The sequence below is a fragment of the Silurus meridionalis genome, chromosome 4, assembly GCF_014805685.1.
Source record: "Silurus meridionalis isolate SWU-2019-XX chromosome 4, ASM1480568v1, whole genome shotgun sequence".
Classification (NCBI taxonomy): Eukaryota; Metazoa; Chordata; class Actinopteri; order Siluriformes; family Siluridae; genus Silurus; species Silurus meridionalis.
In genome coordinates, this window is record NC_060887.1 from 1,219,535 (window position 1) to 1,246,336 (window position 26,802).

General features: G+C 37.7%; 2 protein-coding genes across 3 annotated transcripts in view; both read right to left on the reverse strand.

Annotated features, from left to right (window-relative positions):
* The window catches only part of LOC124384638 (eukaryotic translation initiation factor 4 gamma 3-like), a 1,295,064-nt gene that overhangs the window by 856,611 nt on the left and 411,651 nt on the right, over positions 1-26,802 (reverse strand). The window lies entirely within an intron of this gene.
* On the reverse strand, positions 15,252-18,889 carry LOC124384046 (polyadenylate-binding protein 1-like 2). Its single transcript, XM_046846528.1, has 5 exons — positions 18,735-18,889; positions 16,201-16,384; positions 15,792-15,988; positions 15,626-15,663; positions 15,252-15,420 (listed from the first exon to the last, which is right to left on the reverse strand). The coding sequence occupies exons 2-5, from the start codon at positions 16,376-16,378 to the stop codon at positions 15,252-15,254; spliced, it is 582 nt and encodes a 193-aa protein (XP_046702484.1). The 5' UTR covers positions 16,379-16,384; positions 18,735-18,889.

The window sequence follows — 26,802 nt, forward strand, 5'->3', positions numbered from 1 at the left end:
GACACTCAAAAGGCTTCGGTATGTGACGTTTTCATCTCCTGATGAGGCTCGAGAAGACATCATGGAGATGAACGGCAGGGTGCTGGGCAGCAGGACTGTGTACTTAAGTCCCTCTCAGACCACCCAGGGACAAAGTCATGGCATGAAGGTAGAAACCATCTCACCTTCAAAACCCTGCCCAGACCCAAGACCCAACGCCAACAAGAACATCCATCCACAGAGTGAGTCAAAGCCGTCCGATTAGTTTTGTGTTAAGTGCAGTTAAAGATTTAAAACAGAAGAGAACTTTTCATGTTAGCAAAATTTACCTTCTGATTGGATGCTAACATGAGATGATTGTCTGCATCTACAGATGTTCCAGTTGCAGATCCTGGAAAAGAAAACCAGCAGCAGTGGAACAGGCGATTCACACCACAGCCTCTCAGACTGGACACACAGGAACTATTCTGATTCTATTTCCAGTGTGTTTTATAGAGACCTTCATGATCTGGAGCAGGTTTTGGTCACAGCTGTGTTTGGTCACATGTAATAATTGGTTTAATACTGAGTGATTGATCAGTGTGTATTATTAAAGTCAGCAATGCAAACACACACATGCACTCAAACATTGGATGCTGAATTTGTTCTGTTTTCTGTAGGAATTAGGATTAGATCCTCTATTATACCAGAACCAGTGTACACTTGCAGCAAGTTTCTGCTCTCAGAAAATGACCTTTAAATAAAAGTGCTTCATTGTTCATTCACCAGTGAGACCAGAACCTTGATGATAAAAGAACACAGCTGTTCTGTTTATATTATGGGATACAGACAGTGCTTGTTATTTCTCATGGTTTTCTACATGAGAGTGATGTAAAGCTCATGTTTTTGCTTTCTGTATCTCCTCACTCACTCCTACAGGTGGTACTGCACAATGGACGGTCCAAAGGCTTTGGATTTGTCTGATATTCCTCTCTGGATGAAGACACTAATGCCATCAGAGAGTTGAATGGAAAGCTGGTGAGCAGGAGGTCACTGTGTATCACTATGGCTGAGCAGTGGACAGGGAGCAGCCGCCACACCAAGCCCTACCTCCATCCATCCAGGAACATGCAGTGGTTCCATCTACAGCGTAAGTCATACTGTCCTCATAATGTCCTACAAAACTTTACTAAACACACACTGTGTACCGTCAAACACACACATTATGTAAAGTAACACATCTCTGTTTTTCACTTTCAGGTCATCGTGTTGTCGTTCTGCTCCACTGAATTCATCATTTTATTTATTTTGCTTTTAATTATTATTTCTTTCTCTTTTTTACAGAAATAGTTTTATTACTGTAAATAAATATGTAAATAACTAACAGTAATGAAGGTGTTTCATTATTGATCATTCATAAAATTCCCTCTTAATACATGAGAACTTTCATTAGAACTGAAAGAGACGGTGCTGTGAAAAGAGAACAGTAATAACAGAGTTGTGTTCGTGAAAACCCTGAAACAGATCATGTAAATACACTACTCTGACGCTGACACCATTTATTTAATGGATGAATAAAATTGATCTGAAATAAATTCAAATATTTAAGCTGTAATACTGCACTGTATTTAACTTATTATTATTATTATTATTATTATTATTATTATTATTATTATTATATATTGTTATAATTTTAAATGTATTGATAGATTTTATTTTGAAACTTTATATTTTGATGTTTTATTTCAGTTAATAAATTTTTATTGTATTTAATTTGTGTCGGTTTATGTTCTAATCTCTAATATACACTAAAAGCCTTTATATTTATAAATGTGTATTTAAATCACAGATATTAAAAATTAATAATATGTAAAAGATCTAATATCTACCAAAAAATCACTCAGTGTTGATTTAAGATGTTTGGACATTTATTCCAGCTCATAAATCCTATAAAACATGCAGCATTAAACATGAACTTCCAGCAGATGAACATCTCATAATACTGTCTGGAAGTGAGAAATGTACAGGTTGTTTTACTCCATACACATGAACTTACTTTGATCAGAAACACAATCATACTCCAAATCAATTAATCAATAAAGTCAATAAAAGAATCCCAAACTGCTGTGTGTCTTGTCCTCGCTATTAATGACGTCATTAGAGCTCCACTACTTCTAATGACCTGCTGTGACAGTGAGCTCTAATACACATCACACTGCCACCTACTGGTCATTTATGATTCTGCAACATTCATAGAGTCACTCCGGTCAACTTCCGGTTCTCAACTCGGATTCACTCGCTTTATACACAGTTTACAGCCGTTTTTATCTTATTTATGACTGTAATATCACTCTTCTCTCAGGAACAACAGAAAAGCTGTGAAGACATGATATTTTATCCGCTCTTTACCTCTGTAATGTGCGCATGCGCATAGTGTCAGGTTAAAGAGACCGGGTTACGTCACAGACGGAGGGCGGGGCATCTGCCTGTGACGTCACAGTAAGACAACGTCTATAATTGGAAACGCGTCTCTGTTTCTCTCATTTCCGAGATTTTTGCTTGTGAGTAAAGAGGCATAAACATGGAGCTCTTCAGAAGGTTGAGAGATTTTTCAAACCAGAAGATCGAAGAAAACTAAGCAGATTGCTGAAATGAAGGAGAAGCTGGAACACATGGAGAAAGTAGAGAAAGACTTGGATGCATTTTCTCTTCTAATGATAGAGAAGATAACAGAAGAGAAAGAAGAGAAAGCCATTCTGCTACAGACGGTGCAAAAGCTGGAGGCTACTTTGGCTTCTGAGCGAAAGCAGCAGGAACAGGACATAACTGAGAGAAGCCAGAGCTGGGCGAGAGAACAAAAACAACTGGAGGAACGTGTTGCTCAGCTTGAGTTTATTTTGGAGCAGACCACCATGAAGCTCCAGTCTTCCTTGAAAATCAATGAGGAACTGGAGAAAACTGTAGACTGTGAGAGAGAGAGCTGGACAAGAGAACAAACGAAAGTGGAGAAACATGTTGCTCAGCTTGAGGTCACTTTGGATCAGACCACCATGGAGCTCCAGTCTTCCTGAAAATCCATGAGGAACTGGAGAAAACTGTAAGATGTGAGAGAGAGAGCTGGAAGAGAGAACAAAACGACTGGAGGAACATGTTGCTCAGCTTAAGCTCACTTTGGAACAGACCACCATGGAGCTCCAGGATACTCAGAATCACTGTGAGAAAATAAAAATAGTGCAGAGCAGGAGAGAGATCATTTGATCAGAGAGAAAGAGCGACTGGAGGAACATGTTGCTCAGTTTGAGCCCACGTTGGATTTTAAAGAAAACAGGAGGATGAAAGAGAAAACTAAACTTGACATAGAGGAGAGGAACAATTTACAGCTTCAGACCAACAGGGGCTCCAGGATACTCAGAATCACTGTGAGAAAGTAAAAATAGTGCAGAGCAGGAGAGAGATCATTTAATCAGAGAGAAAGAGCGACTGGAGGAACATGTTGCTCAGCTTGAGGTCACTTTGGAACAGACCACCATGGAGCTCCAGTCTTCCTGAAAATCCATGAGGAACTGGAGAAAACTGTAGACTGTGAGAGAGAGAGCTGGACAAGAGAACAAACGAAAGTGGAGAAACATGTTGCTCAGCTTGAGGTCACTTTGGATCAGACCACCATGGAGCTCCAGGATACTCAGAATCACTGTGAGAAAGTAAAAATAGTGCAGAGCAGGAGAGAGATCATTTAATCAGAGAGAAAGAGCGACTGGAGGAACATGTTGCTCAGCTTGAGGTCACTTTGGATCAGACCACCATGGAGCTCCAGTCTTCCTTGAAAATCAATGAGGAACTGGAGAAAACTGTAAGATGTGAGAGAGAGCTGGAAGAGAGAACAAAACGACTGGAGGAACATGTTGCTCAGCTTAAGCTCACTTTGGAACAGACCACCATGGAGCTCCAGTCTTCCTGAAAATCCATGAGGAACTGGAGAAAACTGTAAGATGTGAGAGAGAGCTGGAAGAGAGAACAAAACGACTGGAGGAACATGTTGCTCAGCTTGAGGTCACTTTGGATCAGACCACCATGGAGCTCCAGGATACTCAGAATCACTGTGAGAAAGTAAAAATAGTGCAGAGCAGGAGAGAGATCATTTAATCAGAGAGAAAGAGCGACTGGAGGAACATGTTGCTCAGCTTAAGCTCACTTTGGAACAGACCACCATGGAGCTCCAGTCTTCCTGAAAATCCATGAGGAACTGGAGAAAACTGTAAGATGTGAGAGAGAGCTGGAAGAGAGAACAAAACGACTGGAGGAACATGTTGCTCAGCTTGAGGTCACTTTGGATCAGACCACCATGGAGCTCCAGTCTTCCTGAAAATCCATGAGGAACTGGAGAAAACTGTAAGATGTGAGAGAGAGAGCTGGAAGAGAGAACAAAACGACTGGAGGAACATGTTGCTCAGCTTGAGGTCACTTTGGATCAGACCACCATGGAGCTCCAGGATACTCAGAATCACTGTGAGAAAGTAAAAATAGTGCAGAGCAGGAGAGAGATCATTTAATCAGAGAGAAAGAGCGACTGGAGGAACATGTTGCTCAGCTTAAGCTCACTTTGGAACAGACCACCATGGAGCTCCAGTCTTCCTGAAAATCCATGAGGAACTGGAGAAAACTGTAAGATGTGAGAGAGAGCTGGAAGAGAGAACAAAACGACTGGAGGAACATGTTGCTCAGCTTAAGCTCACTTTGGAACAGACCACCATGGAGCTCCAGTCTTCCTGAAAATCCATGAGGAACTGGAGAAAACTGTAAGATGTGAGAGAGAGCTGGACAAGAGAACAAACGAAAGTGGAGAAACATGTTGCTCAGTTTGAGCCCACGTTGGATTTTAAAGAAAACAGGAGGATGAAAGAGAGAAAACTAAACTTGACATAGAGGAGAGGAACAATTTACAGCTTCAGACCAACAGGGGGCTCCAGGATACCCAGAATCTCTGTGAGGAAGAAAAGAAGACTTCAGAGAATAAAACAGATCATTATATGAGAGTCCGAGAGCGATGGGAGGAAATTGTTGCTCAGCTGAGACAAGAAAACATTCAAAAGAAAAGGAGAAATAGAAAAAAAAGAAGACGACAAGAGAAACAGAGAGTCTGAACATGCCTTTTTCCTCTTTCTGTTTCTCTTATGGCTATTTATGATAGTTTTACACTTATAGTCAATAGTATAAAGCTGAGTGTAAAGCTATTGTATCTTGTAGATCGTCTCGTCTTTTGATCATTTTTTATTTCTGTCTTGTCAAATCTTTTTTTTAATCTTTTTTTAAATCTTGATTTTAATCTTTTACTACAAAGAGTCACAATAAACACTAATAACAACCATTATTTTTGTCTTCCTTACAAACACCGTATGACCTCCTCATGGATTCTTCCACTTAGTTTATATCCTCTTGTGGGGCAGGGGGCTGTGGCTCGGGGTCATAATGCTGAGGGGGAGGGAGGTCAGGAGGGAGAGGGAAACTGGTCCTCAGTGCCACATTGTGCAAAACACCACACACCCTGATAATCTTACACACTTTTTCCGGGTGGTATAAAAGTCTTCCACCTGAGACATCCAGAGCTCCACATCTGCATTTCTGGAGGTGAGGAGCGTCTGAGGGGTGAAGCCTCTGTCACCTGTCATATTATAGACTACATCAGGACAATGTTTACAATTTCTACATGTTGTTAAAGTCACCAAGAAGCCAGTCATCACGTCCTGCAGCTGCATAGATCACATAGATCCAGGAGCACAGCTGTAGGAATCTAAATCAGCTTATTATTCAGTCATCATCATGGGCCGAGAAATCATCATGGTCCCTGGAGACTCTTTCTCTCCTTAATCTTCCATTGGTGTAATCCTCCAGCAGTGCCATCATGCAGCATTACACACGGGGGTCACCACAGCATTTATATGTTTACAGTAATTACACTGATCATTAACACCTTGGCAAAATCAGCATGAATTAGTGGCATCATCACCAGTGATACAATTTGAAGATGAAAATGTGACATGTGAACACGTTTCTTCATGCCAGTTTTGTCATGAACATCATTATAGTTAGGACTGAAAATGAGAACATAAAGAGAGTAACGACTGTGTGAGAGCGTAATGGCTGCATTTCCAGATTTATTGAAGGAAAATATGTCGTTATTTACACTGTGTTCTGCAGTTATCTAATGGTAGGGATTTGATGTTCTCCTGTATTCCATGCAGTCGGGCATCTCCTCCTCCTGCGCTCCCGTAGTGGAATGTGATGGTGAGACGCTGATTACAAATTTAGAGTGAATTTTTATTTAACATTTGAGTTGGATTTTATAAGAAGGTGTTTATGAAACAACTATCACTCAGTACAAACCCAAATAACCTGCAGGATTTCATCTTCATGATCACAACACTTCAAACAAAACATCTACAGTACATACAGGATTCAGGGCCATTTTTCGATATTTATATGTTACAGTAATTTTGTATTATTTATATTAGGAGTCTTTAACGACTCTGTGCATATGTTTAAAAATGACCATGTTACTGTGTGTACAATGATACTAATTGTGTTCATGTATTACAAACACTTTATTAGGAGCACCTATATATTCATATACACTGTGTGTGTGTGTGTGTGTGTGTGTGTGTGTGTGTGTGTGTGTGTGTGTGTGATTATTTGTACAAAGAGTTCCGTCTCATCACTTTCATTATTTTAGATCAAACATGTGCACTACTACTATCAGGTAAAATACAATGTCCTCGTAGGAAAAAACACCAAAAACAAAGTGTCCAAAAACTTACGACCACCAGGCTGAAATAGTCCACGCAGAAACAAAACAGAGTAAGAACAGGAGCTTTGAGGGTTGGGATTTGGACTGTAGTTTATGTTGACAGTCTGCTACACTGACTCAGGATGTCAGAATGTGTCTTTGTTTCTCATTTCTCAGGTTTGTGCAGTTTTAGGAAAATAAGGGAAAAATGTAGAGGTGTCATGAGTATGAACTGGAAGAGATATTCGAGGTGGAAAATAGAGACGCATATGAGGACCAATAGTCACTCCAGAAAACAGATATATGCCATGGCGGTAAAAGTGGTGACCACGTACACCAGGCAAAGTGTGTCGGCCGGAAGGAAAAGATAGGAAAATATAATGTAAAATAAAAATAGTAAAATAAGCAAACAGCATGCAGGCAACATGCCTTAACTATACTCAAACAGCATATGCACATATTTTCAAAACACAAGTAGAAACGTAGGTGAAAAAATCATATAAAAATATATATAAATATAAAATGAGAAGAGTAATAGGTTAATAGGCACAACACATCGTCAGATAATAAAGAAGGTAGGAGAATAGTTGCAAGAATTTGTATAAGAGGTACACTGTCCAAAACACACAGGAAGTAAGCATGAGAGAGCATGAGCTTAAGATGCAGGCAGGATGAGAGTAAGACAGGAAATGTTATATAAAGAAGTATTATGGCATAAGAAATATATTTTAAGAAGATTTTAAGTAAAACTAAGTAAAAGACGAGAGCTATGAAAATTAGGAAAAGCATTTGGAGAAAAGTGCTGGTGTGTTAAAACTAAAGCCCTGGTTTGTAAAACTAGTAAAAAACACGTTTTATACAAAGTCTACACAAAACAAAACAAAGGATGATTTGCAGACATAGGAAAAAAAACCCAGACGAGATTTTTAGAAAAGTGCACGATCAGGGATGTTTTTAAGACAAGGTCTCCATCAAGAGATATTTTTTGTACATGTAAATTAGAATCGTATGGAGGTGAACGAGGCCTCCTGGATATGGGTGGAATTTTACTAAGAATAGGTAGAAACACACCAGAAAACACGTGAGCAAAAGGTGGGATATGCAAAGCCCCATAAAATCAATGATGTACGTAAATTGTGAGGGAGGAGATATTAGACACAATATGTACATTTTACTAGGTGTGAGATATAAAAAATAAGGATTGTTTATATCAAATTCACACTCGCATGTGAAAGCTGACGGTGTCATTGCTGTCAGGATGATTCTCTCCGAGAGCTCCATGGGACGGGTCTGAAGTGACTGCAATAAAGCTGATTTTCTCCTTCTCATTCGTGACTGGAAGATGTCTTCATTTGGTTTGTTATGTATTATTTTAAGTTTTTGTAACTTATTGGTAAATGATTAGTGAACAGCTAAAACTAATTTGAGTATTGAGCCACAATTGTTATGTCTATTCGGACATGGGGTCTGAGTTACGAGACCCTGACCACTGTACTGTAACTCAGTGTCAGGATGTTACTGATCTTCTTATCGCCTCGGCATCATGGTGGAGTCTCCTGTCATCAGAGAGTCTTTACCATGAGGTGCCGTAGAACATCCAGTGGTCAGTATGAGAGAATTGAATAACAGAATATAAGATTTTTTCTCCAAAGTTTAAATAACATTGGATTTTTTTCCATTTTTGAATTTTAACTTCATTCATTTTTTCATTCATGTATTTTTGCTCTTGTTGTGAAGTGAAGTTTGTGTCATTGCTGCTACACTGTGCATCTGAACGATCACGACTCAAATCTCACAATAAACTTTAGGGTTTTATCACATTTTCTACTTTCATTCATCTGATTGTCTCCCCAGTGTCCAACTGCTCCATGGCTTTGTGTATCAGTCACCTCACAACTATAGCAAAGAGTTTTTATTATTGACCGAGTAAATTCCAAGTGATTCAGTGCTTATGCTCAGAGACTGGACTGACTAAAATAAGGCTGTAATACTGCACTGTATTTAACTGTCCAAACCAGATTTATTCTAGTTTTACACATTTTAATAGTCACTACTTTACCTTCAGAAAACTGACATGCGCTTGTAAGTGCCACTAACTCTGCAGCTTGTGTATAGTAATGATTTAGCTTTAACTATTTCATCAGGTAAACTTACAACGCATATCCACATAAATACACATCATCAGAAGGTTTTGAACATGAACCATCTACATATAGACAATCCCCCTCTTCCTGGGCCGTGTCTAAAAGTTAGGGCCTTCAAGAGGTCTCTTGTTCAATGTGTTTAAGGCAATCATGTGCGTCGTCAAAACCATCTACCGTATTTTCCAGACTATAAGCTGCTACTTTTTTCCCATGCTTTGAACCCCACGGCTTCAACAATGAAGCAGTTAATTTATGGATTTTTCCCGGGTTTTTCCTTTAAGCCAAAAACCTGAGCCCCATAACATTAGACCAATGAAATTGCCAGATGGGTTAAGGTGAACCAATGAAATTCTTTATATCAAATCGTGTGCGCTCCCACTGAATCGGGCCGCACCACATCATAAATATGGATGAGGTTCCTCTGACGTTTGACCTGCCTCTCAATCGGACTGTCAACAGAAAATGCGAATCATTTGTCTCCCCCGCATGGACTCAGTTCAGAAAAACTGACCAAGAAGGTACACACTTTTCAGAAGTGGGATTCAAACCCACACCTCCAGAGGAGACTGCGACCTGAACGCAGCGCCTTAGACCGCCTTAGACCCATGTACTGATCACATGCATAAATTGGAAGTAATAGGATTTTAAAATTGGTTTTACTTTTCTCCACTCTGAAGTGATACTCGTTCTTATCTGTGATCTCAATCTATGTCCACCTCTCTGCTAATCACATGCAAGCACTACATTCTTACCCTTATTCCCAATGAAAGAAGGCTCATATAAAATTATATGGCATTTATTAATGAAGGAACTCATGTTGTTCCAGTATCAACATCAACTCAACAAGTCTCCACTGCATGGGCTCAGTTCAGAAAAACTGACCAAAAAGGTACACACTTGTCAGAAGGGATTCGAACCCACACCTCTAGAGGAGACTGCGACCTGAATGCAACGGCTTAGACCACTCGACCATCCTGACAGGCTGAGCTTAATGTTTCTTACCTTGGTGACCATGTCTAGGCCATATGGTGAACACGCAAATGTAGCAGACGTATTTTGTTTGTGATTTAAATGTTGTTATCTGTCATTAATAATGTTATTGTTATGAGTGTGTAACTGTATTTATAGTACAGTAGCACATACAGTAGCCTTTTAAGTAGTGCTGTGGGTTAGTGTTTGTGTTACTAGTATGTAAATGTAGTTATTTCTTAGCTATAAAACAAAACATGTTTTAAATGTCCCAGACATGTCTAAAAAGTCACACAAGGCTTTAGAGGACGATGAGTGGACGTCTCGTCTGTGGCGGTAGAGAATGATGAGTGGGCACTGGGGTTCTGCTCTGAAGCTGCTTCCCATCAGAAGAAATGGTTTGATCTGTTTCATAAGGTTTGTGCAGACAAAAATTTATAAGAGAACATGATTAAACACAGGTACCATAACCTCAATTACAATAGATTTGTATTTTTTAAAATTGCCTTTTAATTTTGCCTTTATGAGACCATTTATTAAAATGTTTTATATTATAGTTTTATATTTATAGATCTTCATTTCACTTCACTTCTGCCCTCAGACTCTCACTAGTGTACAGAGATGATTGTGGATTAAACATATTAATGTGTGAATGTTAGATTTTCAATGTTTCTTCTTATTTAGATCTGTAAAAAATACCAAGACTAAAAGGTAAATAAAACCTGTGTTCCACACTCTTTATTGTTCTTTTACCAGGTCATAAGTGTTCCACCTGCTGCAAGTGTTCCACCTGCTTTACTCCACTCCTACTGCTGTAGCGCCCCCTACCTCCACCCCCAACATTATACAGCCTGCACTTACATTATCACTGCTCATTCATTATTTTTATATTTTATAGTCATATTGTCTTTTATTGGATAGAAGATTTTGTGTTTTCTTCAAAAGGGAAATCAGATCTTTACTTTTCCAGCACACGTATGATTTTACATGAATGTCAGTCTGTTTTGTCGCCTTTTTTTTACTTTACAAAGTCACAGTTTGCTGGATCCTTCAGCAACAATTCAGCAGCCAAACCTAATGTAAATGTACCAATGCAGATTCATGCAATTGAAAAAGATCTTCATATGTCATCATCATCATCATTATTATGCTTAAGTTAATAATTTACAATATGTGTCTTTACAGCCTGGTAGTTAAAGTCCATCTCCTTCAGCCAGTCCTTCATCTGCATCCAGTCCTTCATCTGCATCCAGTCCTTCATCTGCATCCAGTCCTTCATCTGCATCCAGTCCTTCATCTGCAGCCACACCTGCTGTTTATTCCAGTTCTGCTCCTCTAATTATTTATTTCCGGTATTTTAAGCCACTCAGAGACTTGATATCATTTTACTGTTTATAAATATTTTTGCTAATATTATATAGTTGTGTTTTACTTTTGTGGATTTACTGCTATTTGTATCTATAGTTTTGTATTTGTATTTGTACCTTTGTGTGTTTGCATTAATAATACTTTATCGTTTGACATTTTGTAGCATTTTCAGTCATTAAAAATAAAATGTTTTATTGTACATAGAACAGTGACTGTAAATTATTCTGTGAACCTGCTGAACCCATTATCATCATCATTATTATTATTATTATTATATATATATATATATATATATATATATATATATATATATATATATATATATATATATATATATGAACTTTATGTGTTTATGATGTAAACAATTATAAACTCAATCTGAACAGAGTGGGGGTCATCCTGATTATGTTCCTCATCAAAACCCACTAAGAACCTGAACGTGATCTTCAGTCAATTTAGTGAGAATCCATAGTCTGGATTCTTCTGAAAACACACACAAAAGCCCTACATCACCTCTAATCCTTTTCATCTAGTAGCAGCTCTACATTTAGCTGCAACTGCACTAATACTACATTACAAATGATACAAATGTACTATGATTTAAGTGAATCAATGCTTCAGTTCAGTGAGATTACAAGTTGGGTTTAAAGCTGTAGATTTTATAGGAGGGTGGATTTTATTAGAACATACTGTTCTTTCCTGATGAAGCATCAGTGGAATTCATGATGGAGATGCTGAACCAGCTGGACGTTGACACTTTTTATTTAATGGTTTATATATTTATAGTGTTTTAAATGCCTTTATTATACAGTTACAGCAGTAGGAACTGTTATAAGAGCTGGTGCACAAATAGAGGAAACACCCACACATGCAGAATAAAATTAGAAAGAAGAATTACAAACTATTTGTATAAAATCTCTATGAAATAAATGAAAATCATCAGGCTATAATACTGCACTGTATGTCACTGGCTAAAAAAGAGATATTGTAGTTAAAAAATATTGATGCATTAAAAGCTTTGATATTATAAATATGTATGAATGAAGGTTTAAAAGTGTGATGTTGATTTGTTGCTGGTTTCAGGAAAATATTTATTAAAATGTTTTATATTATAGTTTTATATTTATAGATCTTCATTTCACTTCACTTCTGCCCTCAGACTCTCACTAGTGTACAGAGATGATTGTGGATTAAACATATTAATGTGTGAATGTTAGATTTTCAATGTTTCTTCTTATTTAGATCTGTAAAAAATACCAAGACTAAAAGGTAAATAAAACCTGTGTTCCACACTCTTTATTGTTCTTTTACCAGGTCATAAGTGTTCCACCTGCTGCAAGTGTTCCACCTGCTTTACTCCACTCCTACTGCTGTAGCGCCCCTACCTCCACCCCACATTATACAGCCTGCACTTACATTATCACTGCTCATTCATTATTTTTATATTTTATAGTCATATTGTCTTTTATTGGATAGAAGATTTTGTGTTTTCTTCAAAAGGGAAATCAGATCTTTACTTTTCCAGCACACGATGATTTTACATGAATGTCAGTCTGTTTTGTCGCCTTTTTTACTTTACAAAGTCACAGTTTGCTGGATCCTTCAGCAACAATTCAGCAGCCAAACCTAATGTAAATGTACCAATGCAGATTCATGCAATTGAAAAAGATCTTCATATGTCATCATCATCATCATCATCATCATCATCATCATCATCATCATCATCATCATCATCATCATCATTATTATGCTTAAGTTAATAATTTACAATATGTGTCTTTACAGCCTGGTAGTTAAAGTCCATCTCCTTCAGCCAGTCCTTCATCTGCATCCAGTCCTTCATCTGCAGCCACACCTGCTGTTTATTCCAGTTCTGCTCCTCTAATTATTTATTTCCGTATTTTAAGCCACTCAGAGACTTGATATCATTTTACTGTTTATAAATATTTTTGCTAATATTATATAGTTGTGTTTTACTTTTGTGGATTTACTGCTATTTGTATCTATAGTTTTGTATTTGTATTTGTACCTTTGTGTGTTTGCATTAATAATACTTTATCGTTTGACATTTTGTAGCATTTTCAGTCATTAAAAATAAAATGTTTTATATTATAGTTTTATATTTATAGATCTTCATTTCACTTCACTTCTGCCCTCAGACTCTCACTAGTGTACAGAGATGATTGTGGATTAAACATATTAATGTGTGAATGTTAGATTTTCAATGTTTCTTCTTATTTAGATCTGTAAAAAATACCAAGACTAAAAGGTAAATAAAACCTGTGTTCCACACTCTTTATTGTTCTTTTACCAGGTCATAAGTGTTCCACCTGCTTTACTCCACTCCTACTGCTGTAGCGCCCCTACCTCCACCCCACATTATACAGCCTGCACTTACATTATCACTGCTCATTCATTATTTTTATATTTTATAGTCATATTGTCTTTTATTGGATAGAAGATTTTGTGTTTTCTTCAAAAGGGAAATCAGATCTTTACTTTTCCAGCACACGATGATTTTACATGAATGTCAGTCTGTTTTGTCGCCTTTTTTACTTTACAAAGTCACAGTTTGCTGGATCCTTCAGCAACAATTCAGCAGCCAAACCTAATGTAAATGTACCAATGCAGATTCATGCAATTGAAAAAGATCTTCATATGTCATCATCATCATCATTATTATTATTATAAATATATTTTTCTTCTTGTTCTTCCTCTTTTTCTTTGTGCCAAAGAGCATCTTTGTTTCCTGAAAGAAAAATGCAGAGGAGTTTTAGTCTACACATTATACATGTGTGTGTGTGTGTGTGTGTGTGTGTGTGTGTGTGTGTGTGTGTGTGTGTGTGTGTGGATACTCACCGACGTGACTCCTGCTTCTCCTGTTTTTAGGATCATGTTCATTTCATCCACCTGCACACAAACACACACATATACACGTCTATCACACGTGTGTCACATATAAAGAGTGAATAGAGGAGTGATGTGTGTGATTATGAATAGATGTAAATGAGGAATTTGTGGGTGGGGTTTTGTTACCACATGACCAAAACTTAATCATCATATTAATATAATATTATTTAACATAATAATACACTCGTTACTACAACCACTTATTACAAATCATTTCTAAAGATAATATTACTGTGTGTGTGTGTGTGTGTGTGTGTGTGTGTGTGTGTGTGTGTGTTTGCTCACTTTGGCTCGCAGAAGATCAGGATCAGAAATCATGTTCATGATTTCAAAGTTGTTTTTACTCCCAATCAGCATCCATGAAATTTTATTCGCTTTAGCTGGGTGGATTTTCTCTACCAGAGGCAACAGATGATCATCTGCAGAGAGAGAGAGAGAGAGAGAGAGAGAGAGAGAGAGAGTGTTACTGAAACTGTGTGTGTGTGTGTGTGTGTGTGTGTGTGTGTGTGTGTGTGTGTGTGTGTGTGTGTGTGTGTAACACTTACGTGCCATCTGGATCTGCATTTCAAAATCTGCAGACTCCAACATGTAAATAGTTAAGCGCTTCTGAGGTGCTGCAGCCATGGATACATCCTGCACATCTGGAACATGAGATGGAGCTGGACTCTGTTCTACAGCTGGAACATGAGATGGAGCTGGACTCTGTTCTACAGCTGGAACTTGAGGTAGAGCTGGACTCTGTTCTACAGCTGGAACTTGAGGTAGAGCTGGACTCTGTTCTACAGCTGGAACTTGAGGTAAAGCTGGTTTCTCATCAACAGTTGTGCGCTCTTCTACAGCAGGAACTGTGTTTACTGCTGGGGCATTTTCTTTATTTGGCTCTACCTTCTGGCTTGGTGTGAAGGGAGTCATATTCTGAGTCTGTAACACAAAGACACACACAGCTGTTAACAGTGAATTTCATTTTGTTTTATCAGATCATCATCACTGCTAGCAGGAGGCTCTTGAGGGAACCAGCTAGAGGAGGTTCTTTAACCTTTTCAGCCAGTAACCCATTTAACTGCAATATTGAACTTCAGCATCAACTAATTTTAATGTGGACAGCATGGGGTGGTAGATGTTTAGGGTACAGTCTTCACCTGCACATTCTTCATCCTCTGCACGTTATGATGGACAGGGTTATCCTGGTGTTCTGGTCTCAGTAAGGTCTTCTGCTTGTTAATGAAGACCTGGGTGTGGTGGTTCCTCTCAGTCTCGCGCTCCTTACGAGACTTAAAGTGTTGGATGGAGCTGTAACACAACAGAGACACTGCTCTTACACACTGCTGTTAGTCTTTATGCCGACACCAAAAAAATGACCCCCTGATGCTGACTGAAATCCCCTCATATGACCAAACCCACACTTTATATTAATAGCTTACACTTTATGGCCGTTAAGAAGTTTGCCATTGAGTTTCTCTTTGCCAAATTCGCCGCCTCTGAGACTCAAATTGACGTATCCATATCCTTTTGTCCCGTCTTGTAACGGACAACCTTCAGGAGAGACACGTCATGTCAACACACAATTCATATCAAACAGATCTAATACAGGACTTTAGTAGAAAACATGCTAATCATGCTATACAGATGTTATTCAGATCCAAACAGTTTAAAGCACAAACCCTGCATGACAGGATCTTCCCAAAGACTGAAAACAGGTCAAAAAGGGCCATGCTGTCAATCTTCTCCAGGTCCAAGTTCTTGATGAACAAGTTCCCGATGCCACTTTTCCTCATGGTGGAATCCCTCTGAGACCACATGACTCTCATAGGGTTCCCCATAAGGAGCTCACAATTAAGTGTTGCCAACGCTCGCTCAGCTGAGGAAACAAAATTCATTTCAGTAAAAAAGACTGGGGAAAGATGGGTGAGGAGAAAACACTCTCAAATTTTATTTAAGGCACAAAACCTGACCATATTCACATAATAAAGTAGTAAAATAATACAGAAATTACTCCTGGAGTATTAAGTAGACAATAAACTGGTATAGATGCAGAAATAGTGTATTGGGGTTTAATGAGGATTTAATTACCATCGGCTTGCTGGTAAAAGTTGACGTAGGCGTAACTGAGTGAAACGCCGGTGTTCCAGTTCCTGCAGATCCGGATGGAGTGAACGTGGCCCACAGAGCTGAATTTCTCCATCAGCATGTTTTCTGTCACTTCATGGTGCAGATCACCAACATACAGTGCTGAAATACTCGAATTCATTTTGATCTAAAAAAACAACAAACAAACAAACAAACTGTCAGTTATAAACAAGAGAATAAACACCAAACCTACAGTCTAAAACAGAAAAACATCAGTATGAGTGAACTACAATCAGTTTCTACTCTGAAATGTTGAAAGATTTTAAAACATACAGGTTTAAAGGATCCTACATTTCTACATTTCAGTACAAAAATAAAGTTAACAAAAAGCACAAAACAGTGTAAAAAGTATTCAGAATAACTATATATATAGCAAAGCTACTTATCAGGTACCTAATAGTCAGTAGTAGATGAACAGTTATAATGTTTATCAGTCACTGCTGCTGCTTTTATTGCTTCTGTGTGTTTGTTTGATGGTTGTCAAGGAGATACTAGAATTTTGATGATGACGTCATAGACATCATCATTAGCCTCATGCTAGCCGTGTTTGCTAGCGCTGTTTTTGTGTTAGCTAGTTTCTTAGAAGATTTGACTAAAAGTTTATCAAAAGATAAATACATTCGTTATTAAGACACTTATAGTTTATTTATAGCGCACTAAATGCAGAATATTTAGAACGAGGATGAAAACTATTGAAGCTAAGATTAGCTAATTAGCCTAGCTCAGTGGTTCTCAAAGTGTGGGACGCGGCCCTCTAGTGGAGAATAAAGATATGACAGGTGGGGCGCAATGAACGGCAGGATTTATTTATTTATTTATTTGTTCTTCATTAATGATTTTCACTATGAATAAAGTTTATACACTTAAAGCACCACAAACAATGTTGTAAAAATCTATTCAATGGATAAATTTGTGACATTGACCACAAAAAAACAAACAAACAAGTAATTCAGCAGACAAAAAAGGTAGATGTAGGAGCTTAAACCAAAAATTCAGCCTTAAAGAAAATATAACTGTGTTTTGTTTTATAGTGTTCCTTTTGCCACATCTCATCTCTGAGAATTTTCAGATGTTGCTACACTGAAAACTAAATACAGATCTCAGCTCAATATTGAACATGACTTGAGAGTGACAGTATCAAGTCTACAACCCCGTTTTAAAAAGATTTATGAAATGAATTTGCTCTATTTTGCAAAGTGACAGAAAGTCCAAGTGATAACTACACCTTTATTTTCTCTATTTTTGTTTTTGATGTTAGTTGATGTTTATTTAGAATTGGATAGTTCAATAAATTAGACATATTTTCAACTTAAATAGTCATCAATAGTCTGTTAAGGGGTGGGAAGAGGGGAAAAGTAGGGGAAGGAGGGAAAAGAGGAAAAAGAGAAAAACATTTAAAAAAAGAAAGGAACTGGAAAGATGATGGACATTTGTTATGGTTTTTGGCAGATTGATGTATATATTTGATAGCAAACTGCCTTTTTATCTGCTTCCCAGGGAGAATCTCTGATGTGAATGACGCCGGTTCGAATCCCACTTTGACAAATTTTTCCAATAAAGAGGCATAAAATGTATGTATTTTTATTTTCTTAATGCACTTATTAAACACTTTTAACAAAAGTTTATTATATGGGACATGTTTTGTATTTCTGTTTATTTATATTCTACTTAATAATAATAATAATAATAATAATAATAATAATAATAATAATAATCATGATAATGGGTTCAGCAGGTTCACAGAATAATTCACGAGTCACTGTTTTATGAACGATAAAACATTTTATTTTTAACTACTGAAAATGCTACAAAAATGTCATGCAAACACACAAAAATACAAATCCTAAAGATAGTGAGGAGTTAATAATATTGAGAAGATGCTCACCAGCTGTATGTAACACTTCCTTCAATAGATCAGTTGGAATGGGATCTAACTGACATGTTGTTGATTTAGCTTTGGTAATAACATTATACAGCTCTTCCTGTCCTGTACATGTAAAACAGTGTAGATGTGGAGTTGTAGGTGAGATTGTGTCAGGAGATGCTGTCAGAGGTTGGACCGCCACAATTGTTTTTCTAATGCTATACATTTTTTCAGTGAAGAAATTCATAAAGTCCTCACTACTAAACTGTGATGGAACACATTTTTCAGATCCCTGATTTGTAGTTAATTTAGCTACTGTACTGAAAAGGAACCTGGGATTGTTTTTGTTGTTTTCTATGAGTTTGCTCAGGTGTTCAGCTCTAGCAGCTTTTAGCGTCTGTCTGTAGCTTTGGGTGCAAGTGATCTAATGTTTAAAAAACCAAACTTCAGAACTTTTTGGTGTTTGCTTATCTGGCATTTTTCAGTTTTAACTGCAATAAGATTATTTCTGGATCTTGTGTATTTAATTCTTGGTTTTACTACATGAGGAATAGATACGGTTTCTATAAACTGGGCTGTGTGTGAACTTGTAACTATTATATATAACTATAACCTGGGCGGGCCGCGTTGTTGGTGCGCTGGGCCTGGGCAGAGAAACACTCGGAGTTGAGGTGCTGGGAGCGTTAGATTCAACCCGGGAATTTACCTGGGACGAGTGAGCGTCCGCCCGGGATGTTTCCAGCGCCGCTTTCCGCTCTCGCAGCTGGGCATCGAACGAGTTCTCACCTGTGCTCAAAGGCAGACACACAGCCGGCATAGTGCTTATAATAGCAGATAGAGTTAAGATACAGAGATGTGATAAAGTGAGAGGGAATGAATATAGTCAACACTAGTGATAGTCGAGTTAACTAACTACAGGCACAAGTCAGGAAGACAAAAAATAATTTATTATTATTAAAAGAGGAAAAAAGGAGAGATAAATAGTTTGTTTAAAAACGCAGAGAGAAATACAAACACGGAACTCATGCAAACAAGTCAAACACAAGAAACTACGTCAAAGAGCCGTCATGAGACAAAACACTTGGCCATGCTGTCACCATCATCATCATCAGTTTGGGGGCATCAGGAAAGTCTGCAGAAATAAAAAAACGTTACCACAGACTGAAAATACACTGTTTAGATAAAATACATCACCAACAACAAGACACAATTGTCTTCTCTCTCTGTATGTTTCTTACTTCAGTGTAGAAAACTCTTAGTGAGGAACATCTCTTTTACTCCATCACAGGTCTGCACATGCAACAACTGCACTGTAACATCATCACTTCTACATGAGTTCTTCTACAGCTTACCGGTAAGTGTGCCATTACTGCCACCTAGCGGATAATTTACACATACACTCATCATGACAGGTAGGTTCACACCTGTATTGTATTGTATTGTATTGTATTGTATTGTATTGTATTGTATTGTATTGTATTGTATGTCAAAGAAACACTGAAACAAATAAAAGACAAAGAAGAATAAGAAAAGGACTGTAAATTGGTTTTCATAGAACATGTAGGAATTTGAAGCAGAAGTCAGAACAAGAAAAACACAGGTAGGGACGGGACAGAACTCACTATTTCTAGTGTGTTAAAACAAATCCAGACCTGGATGGTTGCCCTACCGATCTAACAGCATTTGCAAACTTCTTTTCTTTCTTGCAGTGAAGAATCACTTACACTCTGTTTGCTCTCTAATCAGACTGACGACATAAATGAGGTTGGAATGAACACAGAAGTGAAGTCAAAGTAGATTCTAAGTAAAACTCACAACATGCATGAGGTTGTTCATCATTCATGGTGAGATGTTCAGCTCTGCATAGATCACTTTCTAAATGTGTGAGAGATCAGTGGAAAGATTTTGGGCCCTGGATAAAAAAATGTAAGGAAACAACACGCTGGGAACCGAACCTCAGACCCCACTGTAATGTAGAACACAGACACACTGTATGACATTAAATCAGTTCACATTTATTAACAACATCCCGACTTCCCAAGCCATGGCATAATGACACCAGACTCTTTCTCCAAATAATTATAGAGGATCCTCACATACACAAAGCTTCTGTGTCTAAACTGCAATTTCCCCTACATGCACAACATGATGTGTTTTCTTCATGTAAACAATGAGTCACGCCTCAAAAAAGGTTAAAAACCACTGCCTTATGGGTAATAAAAGACCAATAATCAGGATCTCAGGTCTACATTTCTTACTATGGAAGTAAACAGGACCAATACAGAACAGTTCATCAGACAGGAAGTCACTTATAGTTACTCAAGTACAGTAACAAAGTACATTTACTCAAACACTTTACATCACACACACACACACACACACACACACACACACACACACACACACACACACACACTCTTGTGACCTACACCAACGTTTCAGTTGAATAAATCAGAACACTGATACACACATGAGCACACAGTATTAAACTGTGCTTTTCAGTGGACTACTGTTACCCCAACACACACGCACGCACGCACGCACACAAACACACACACACACACACACACACACACACACACACACACACACACACACACACACACACACACACATGCTCAGCTCTGCTTGTGTCTTTCTCCTTTTTCTCCTCATCACCAGTCACTAAAACAGAGCACACTGATTAGTCCCATCAGCCACAGATCTGCTTCTCACCGCTCGTTTCCCCCCGGCTCCACCCTCCATTCACCAACCGCCGCTCGTGCACGCACCCGCTGCTCCATCCAGCAGTAGTGTTCAGGTGTTGTGAGGTGAATCCAGTGTTAACCCTGTCAGAATAACTGCTGAAAGATCATCCACTTTCTTGTGCCAATCCATGTGATTAATTATAAAGTACAGATGTTTAAGTGAATCAGGTTCTGCCCCACATTAACTGTCAGCTATATTGCTTTCAGAGCTCAAAATGAACAAAGCACTAAAGCTGCAAGAAAATACCTCAACTTCAGTTTCTGTCAAATTCCTTTTCTTTAAGGACATCAAACATCACTGACTTTACTAAAGTGGATTTCAAGAAAAAATACCATCATTGAATGCTCTCTGTGATGAAGAGACATTAGACATGATTGAAATTCAAAATCTTTATTTATTTAATAGTGTTTATTGTGTCTCGCTGTAGTAAAAGTGTTCAGACTCTCTGTTTCTCTTGTCTTCTTTTTTTCTATTTCTCCTTTTCTTTTGAATGTTTTCTTGTCTCAGCTGAGCAACAATTTCCTCCCATCGCCTCGGACTCTCATATAATGATCTGTTTTATTCTCTGAAGTCTTCTTTTCTTCCTCACAGAGATTCTGGGTATCCTGGAGCCCCCTGTTGGTCTGAAGCTGTAAGTTGTTCCTCTCCTCTATGTCAAGTTTAGTTTTCTCTCTTCGTCCTCTTGTTTTTCTTTAAAGTCCAACGTGGGCTCAAACTGAGCAACATGTTCCTCCAGTCGCTCTTTCTCTCTGATCAAATGATCTCTCTCCTGCTCTGCACTATTTTTACTTTCTCACAGTGATTCTGAGTATCCTGGAGCTCCATGGTGGTCTGTTCCAAAGTGACCTCAAGCTGAGCAACATGTTCCTCCACTTTCTTTTGTTCTCTCGTCCAGCTCTCTCTCACATTCTACAGTTTTCTCCAGTTCCTCATGGATTTTCAGGAAGACTGGAGCTCCATGGTGGTCTGATCCAAAATAAACTCAAGCTGAGCAACACGTTCCTCCAGTTGTTTTTGTTCTCTCGTCCAGCTCTCTCTCTCACATTCTACAGTTTTCTCCAGTTCCTCATGGATTTTCAGGAAGACTGGAGCTCCATGGTGGTCTGTTCCAAAGTGACCTCAAGCTGAGCAACATGTTCCTCCACTTTCTTTTGTTCTCTCGTCCAGCTCTCTCTCACAGTCTACAGTTTTCTCAGTTCCTCATTGATTTTCAGGAAGACTGGAGCTCCATGGTGGTCTGATCCAAAGTGACCTCAAGCTGAGCAACACGTTCCTCCAGTTGTTTTTGTTCTCTCGTCCAGCTCTCTCTCTCACAGTCTACAGTTTTCTCCAGTTCCTCATGGATTTTCAGGAAGACTGGAGCTCCATGGTGGTCTGATCCAAAGTGACCTCAAGCTGAGCAACATGTTCCTCCAGTCGCTCTTTCTCTCTGATCAAATGATCTCTCCTGCTCTGCACTATTTTTACTTTCTCACAGTGATTCTGAGTATCCTGGAGCTCCATGGTGGTCTGATCCAAAATAAACTCAAGCTGAGCAACATGTTCCTCCACTTTCTTTTGTTCTCTCGTCCAGCTCTCTCTCACAGTCTACAGTTTTCTCAGTTCCTCATTGATTTTCAGGAAGACTGGAGCTCCATGGTGGTCTGTTCCAAAGTGACCTCAAGCTGAGCAACATGTTCCTCCACTTTCTTTTGTTCTCTCGTCCAGCTCTCTCTCACATTCTACAGTTTTCTCCAGTTCCTCATGGATTTTCAGGAAGACTGGAGCTCCATGGTGGTCTGATCCAAAGTGACCTCAAGCTGAGCAACACGTTCCTCCAGTTGTTTTTGTTCTCTCGTCCAGCTCTCTCTCACATTCTACAGTTTTCTCAGTTCCTCATTGATTTTCAGGAAGACTGGAGCTCCATGGTGGTCTGTTCTAAAGTGACCTCAAGCTGAGCAACACGTTCCTCCAGTCGCTCTTTCTCTCTGATCAAATGATCTCTCCTGCTCTGCACTATTTTTACTTTCTCACAGTGATTCTGAGTATCCTGGAGCTCCATGGTGGTCTGTTCTAAAGTGACCTCAAGCTGAGCAACACGTTCCTCCAGTCGCTCTTTCTCTCTGATCAAATGATCTCTCCTGCTCTGCACTATTTTTACTTTCTCACAGTGATTCTGAGTATCCTGGAGCTCCATGGTGGTCTGATCCAAAATAAACTCAAGCTGAGCAACATGTTCCTCCACTTTCTTTTGTTCTCTCGTCCAGCTCTCTCTCACATTCTACAGTTTTCTCAGTTCCTCATTGATTTTCAGGAAGACTGGAGCTCCATGGTGGTCTGATCCAAAATAAACTCAAGCTGAGCAACACGTTCCTCCAGTCGCTCTTTCTCTCTGATCAAATGATCTCTCCTGCTCTGCACTATTTTTACTTTCTCACAGTGATTCTGAGTATCCTGGAGCTCCATGGTGGTCTGATCCAAAGTGACCTCAAGCTGAGCAACATGTTCCTCCACTTTCTTTTGTTCTCTCGCCCAGCTCTGGCTTCTCTCAGTTATGTCCTGTTCCTGCTGCTTTCGCTCAGAAGCCAAAGTAGCCTCCAGCTTTTGCACCGTCTGTAGCAGAATGGCTTTCTTCTTTCTCTTCTGTTATCTTCTCTATCATTAGAAGAGAAAATGCATCCAAGTCTTTCTACTTTCTCCATGTGTTCCAGCTTCTCCTTCATTTCAGCAATCTGCTTAGTTTTCTTTTGTTCTTCTGGTTTGAAAAACTCTCAACCTTCTGAAGAGCTCCATGTTTATGCCTCTTTACTCACAAGCAAAAACCTCGGAAATGAGAGAAACAGAGACGTTCCCAATTATAGACGTTGCCTTACTGTGACGTCACAGGAGATGCCCGCCCTCCGTCTGTGACGTAACCCGGTCTCTCTTAACCTGACACTATGCGCATGCGCACATTACAGAGGTAAAGAGCGGATAAAATATCATGTCTTCACAGCTTTTCTGTTGTTCCTGAGAGAAGAGTGATATTACAGTCATAAATAAGATAAAACGGCTGTAAACTGTGTATAAAGCGAGTGAATCCGAGTTGAGAACCGGAAGTTGACCGGAGTGACTCTATGAATGTTGCAGAATCATAAATGACCAGTAGGTGGCAGTGTGATGTGTATTAGAGCTCACTGTCACAGCAGGTAATTAGAAGTAGTGGAGCTCTAATGACGTCATTAATAGCGAGGACAAGACACACAGCAGTTTGGGATTCTTTTATTGACTTTATTGATTAATTGATTTGGAGTATGATTGTGTTTCTGATCAAAGTAAGTTCATGTGTATGGAGTAAAACAACCTGTACATTTCTCACTTCCAGACAGTATTATGAGATGTTCATCTGCTGGAAGTTCATGTTTAATGCTGCATGTTTTATAGGATTTATGAGCTGGAATAAATGTCCAAAAACCTCAATTTAACACTGAGTGATTTTTGTAGTTTGGTAGATATTAGATCTTTTGATGTATTATTCTTTTTTAAATATCTGTGTTTTAAATACACATTTATAAATATCAAGGCTTTTACTGGGTAATAAATTAAAAACATAAAGTCATAATTTACTGCAATGAAATTGAAAACATCAAAATACAACAAAAATAAATAAAATGACTATCAATATGTTTAAAACTAGAATAAATCTGTTTCGGGCAGTTAAATAAAGTGCAGTATTACAGCCTTATTTTAAATCAATTTTATAAACACAGTTTGTCATTATAATAATAATAATAATAATAATAATAATAATAATAATAATAATAATAATAATAATAATAATAATAATAATAATAATAATAATAATAATAATAATAATAATAATAATAATAATAATACTTTATTGCAATAGGGTGCTTTAGTACCTAAAGGTCTACATTTAAACATACTTTTATATTCTAAAATTATACATTTTATGATTATTATATGAAGATTTCCACATTTATATGATTTATCCTACAGATTAATCACTATAAAGAAAATAGAAACATACACAAGAATGTTATTAACAACTTGTACACTGTACTGCACGATCCATGTGGAATATAATGTGCATATAATAATAATAATAATAATAATAATAATAATAATAATAATAATAATAATAATAATAATAATAATAATAATAATACTTTATTGCAATAGGGTGCTTTAGTACCTAAAGGTCTACATTTAAACATACTTTTATATTCTAAAATTATACATTTTATGATTATTATATGAAGATTTCCACATTTATATGATTTATCCTACAGATTAATCACTATAAAGAAAATAGAAACATACACAAGAATGTTATTAACAACTTGTACACTGTACTGCACGATCCATGTGGAATATAATGTGCATATAATAATAATAATACTTTATTGCAATAGGGTGCTTTAGTACCTAAAGGTCTACATTTAAACATACTTTTATATTCTAAAATTATACATTTTATGATTATTATATGAAGATTTCCACATTTATATGATTTATCCTACAGATTAATCACTATAAAGAAAATAGAAACATACACAAGAATGTTATTAACAACTTGTACACTGTACTGCACGATCCATGTGGAATATAATGTGCATATAATAATAATAATACTTTATTGCAATAGGGTGCTTTAGTACCTAAAGGTCTACATTTAAACATACTTTTATATTCTAAAATTATACATTTTATGATTATTATATGAAGATTTCCACATTTATATGATTTATCCTACAGATTAATCACTATAAAGAAAATAGAAACATACACAAGAATGTTATTAACAACTTGTACACTGTACTGCACGATCCATGTGGAATATAATGTGCATATAATAATAATAATATTATTAGTTAAATGCAGTGCAGTATTACAGCCTTATTTTAAATCAATTTTATAAACACAGTTTGTCATTATAATAATAATAATACTTTATTGCAATAGGGTGCTTTAGTACCTAAAGGTCTACATTTAAACATACTTTTATATTCTAAAATTATACATTTTATGATTATTATATGAAGATTTCCACATTTATATGATTTATCCTACAGATTAATCACTATAAAGAAAATAGAAACATACACAAGAATGTTATTAACAACTTGTACACTGTACTGCACGATCCATGTGGAATATAATGTGCATATAATAATGAATATTGTGAATGTAAACAAACATTCAGCAGTAGTTGAAAAAATCAGGTCAGTCTCTGAGCATAAGCACTGAATCACTTGGAATTTACTCGGTCAATAATAAAAACTCTTTGCTATAGTTGTGAGGTGACTGAACTGGCCAAACCTCAGGGTGTCTCGGGATGGGGAGAGAAAGAGAAGCAGTGGAGAGGAATTAGCGTAGCTGCTGTTCATGATATTAACAGCACAAGTTGATAATGTGCATGTGATCAGATGTTCTGGAGCACAAGGTTATGATGTGATGTGTGTTATGTGTAGGCTTTGCTAAAAAGATATGTTTTTAATCTGCACTTAAACTGGGTGAGTGTGTCTGAGCCCCGAACACTGTGAGGAAGACTATTCCAGAGTTTAGGAGCTTAATGTGAGAATGATCTACCGCCTTTAGTGGACTTTGCTATTCTAGGAACTACTAGAAGCCCAGAGTTTTGAGATCTCAGGAGCGTGGATTGTAGCGTGTTAAAAGACTGGATAGATACATGGGAGCCAAACTATTTAGTGTTTTATAAGTAAGAAGCAGTAGTTTGAAGTCTATTTGAAACTTAACAGGAAGCCAGTGTAGGGACGATAAGATTGGGGTTATGTGATCATATTTTCTTGACCTTGTAAGAACTCTGGCTGCTGCATTCTGAACTAACTGTAGCTTGTTTATTAATGATGCAGGACATCCACCTAGTAACGCATTACAGTAGTCTATTCTGGAGGTCATGAACGCATGGACGAGCTTCTCTGCTCAGAGAA

What these genes read in the sequence shown, in the direction of transcription:
- LOC124384046 (XM_046846528.1), bottom strand. Translation starts at nt 16,378, where the DNA reads ATGAATTCGAGTATTTCAGCACTGTATGTTGGTGATCTGCACCATGAA. An exon ending in CTTTTACCAGCAAGCCGATG is followed by an intron (nt 15,989 to 16,200) that starts GTAATTAAATCC and finishes TTGTTTCCTCAG; the next exon opens with CTGAGCGAGCGTTGGCAACA. An exon ending in GGAAGATCCTGTCATGCAGG is followed by an intron (nt 15,664 to 15,791) that starts GTTTGTGCTTTA and finishes TCTCTCCTGAAG; the next exon opens with GTTGTCCGTTACAAGACGGG.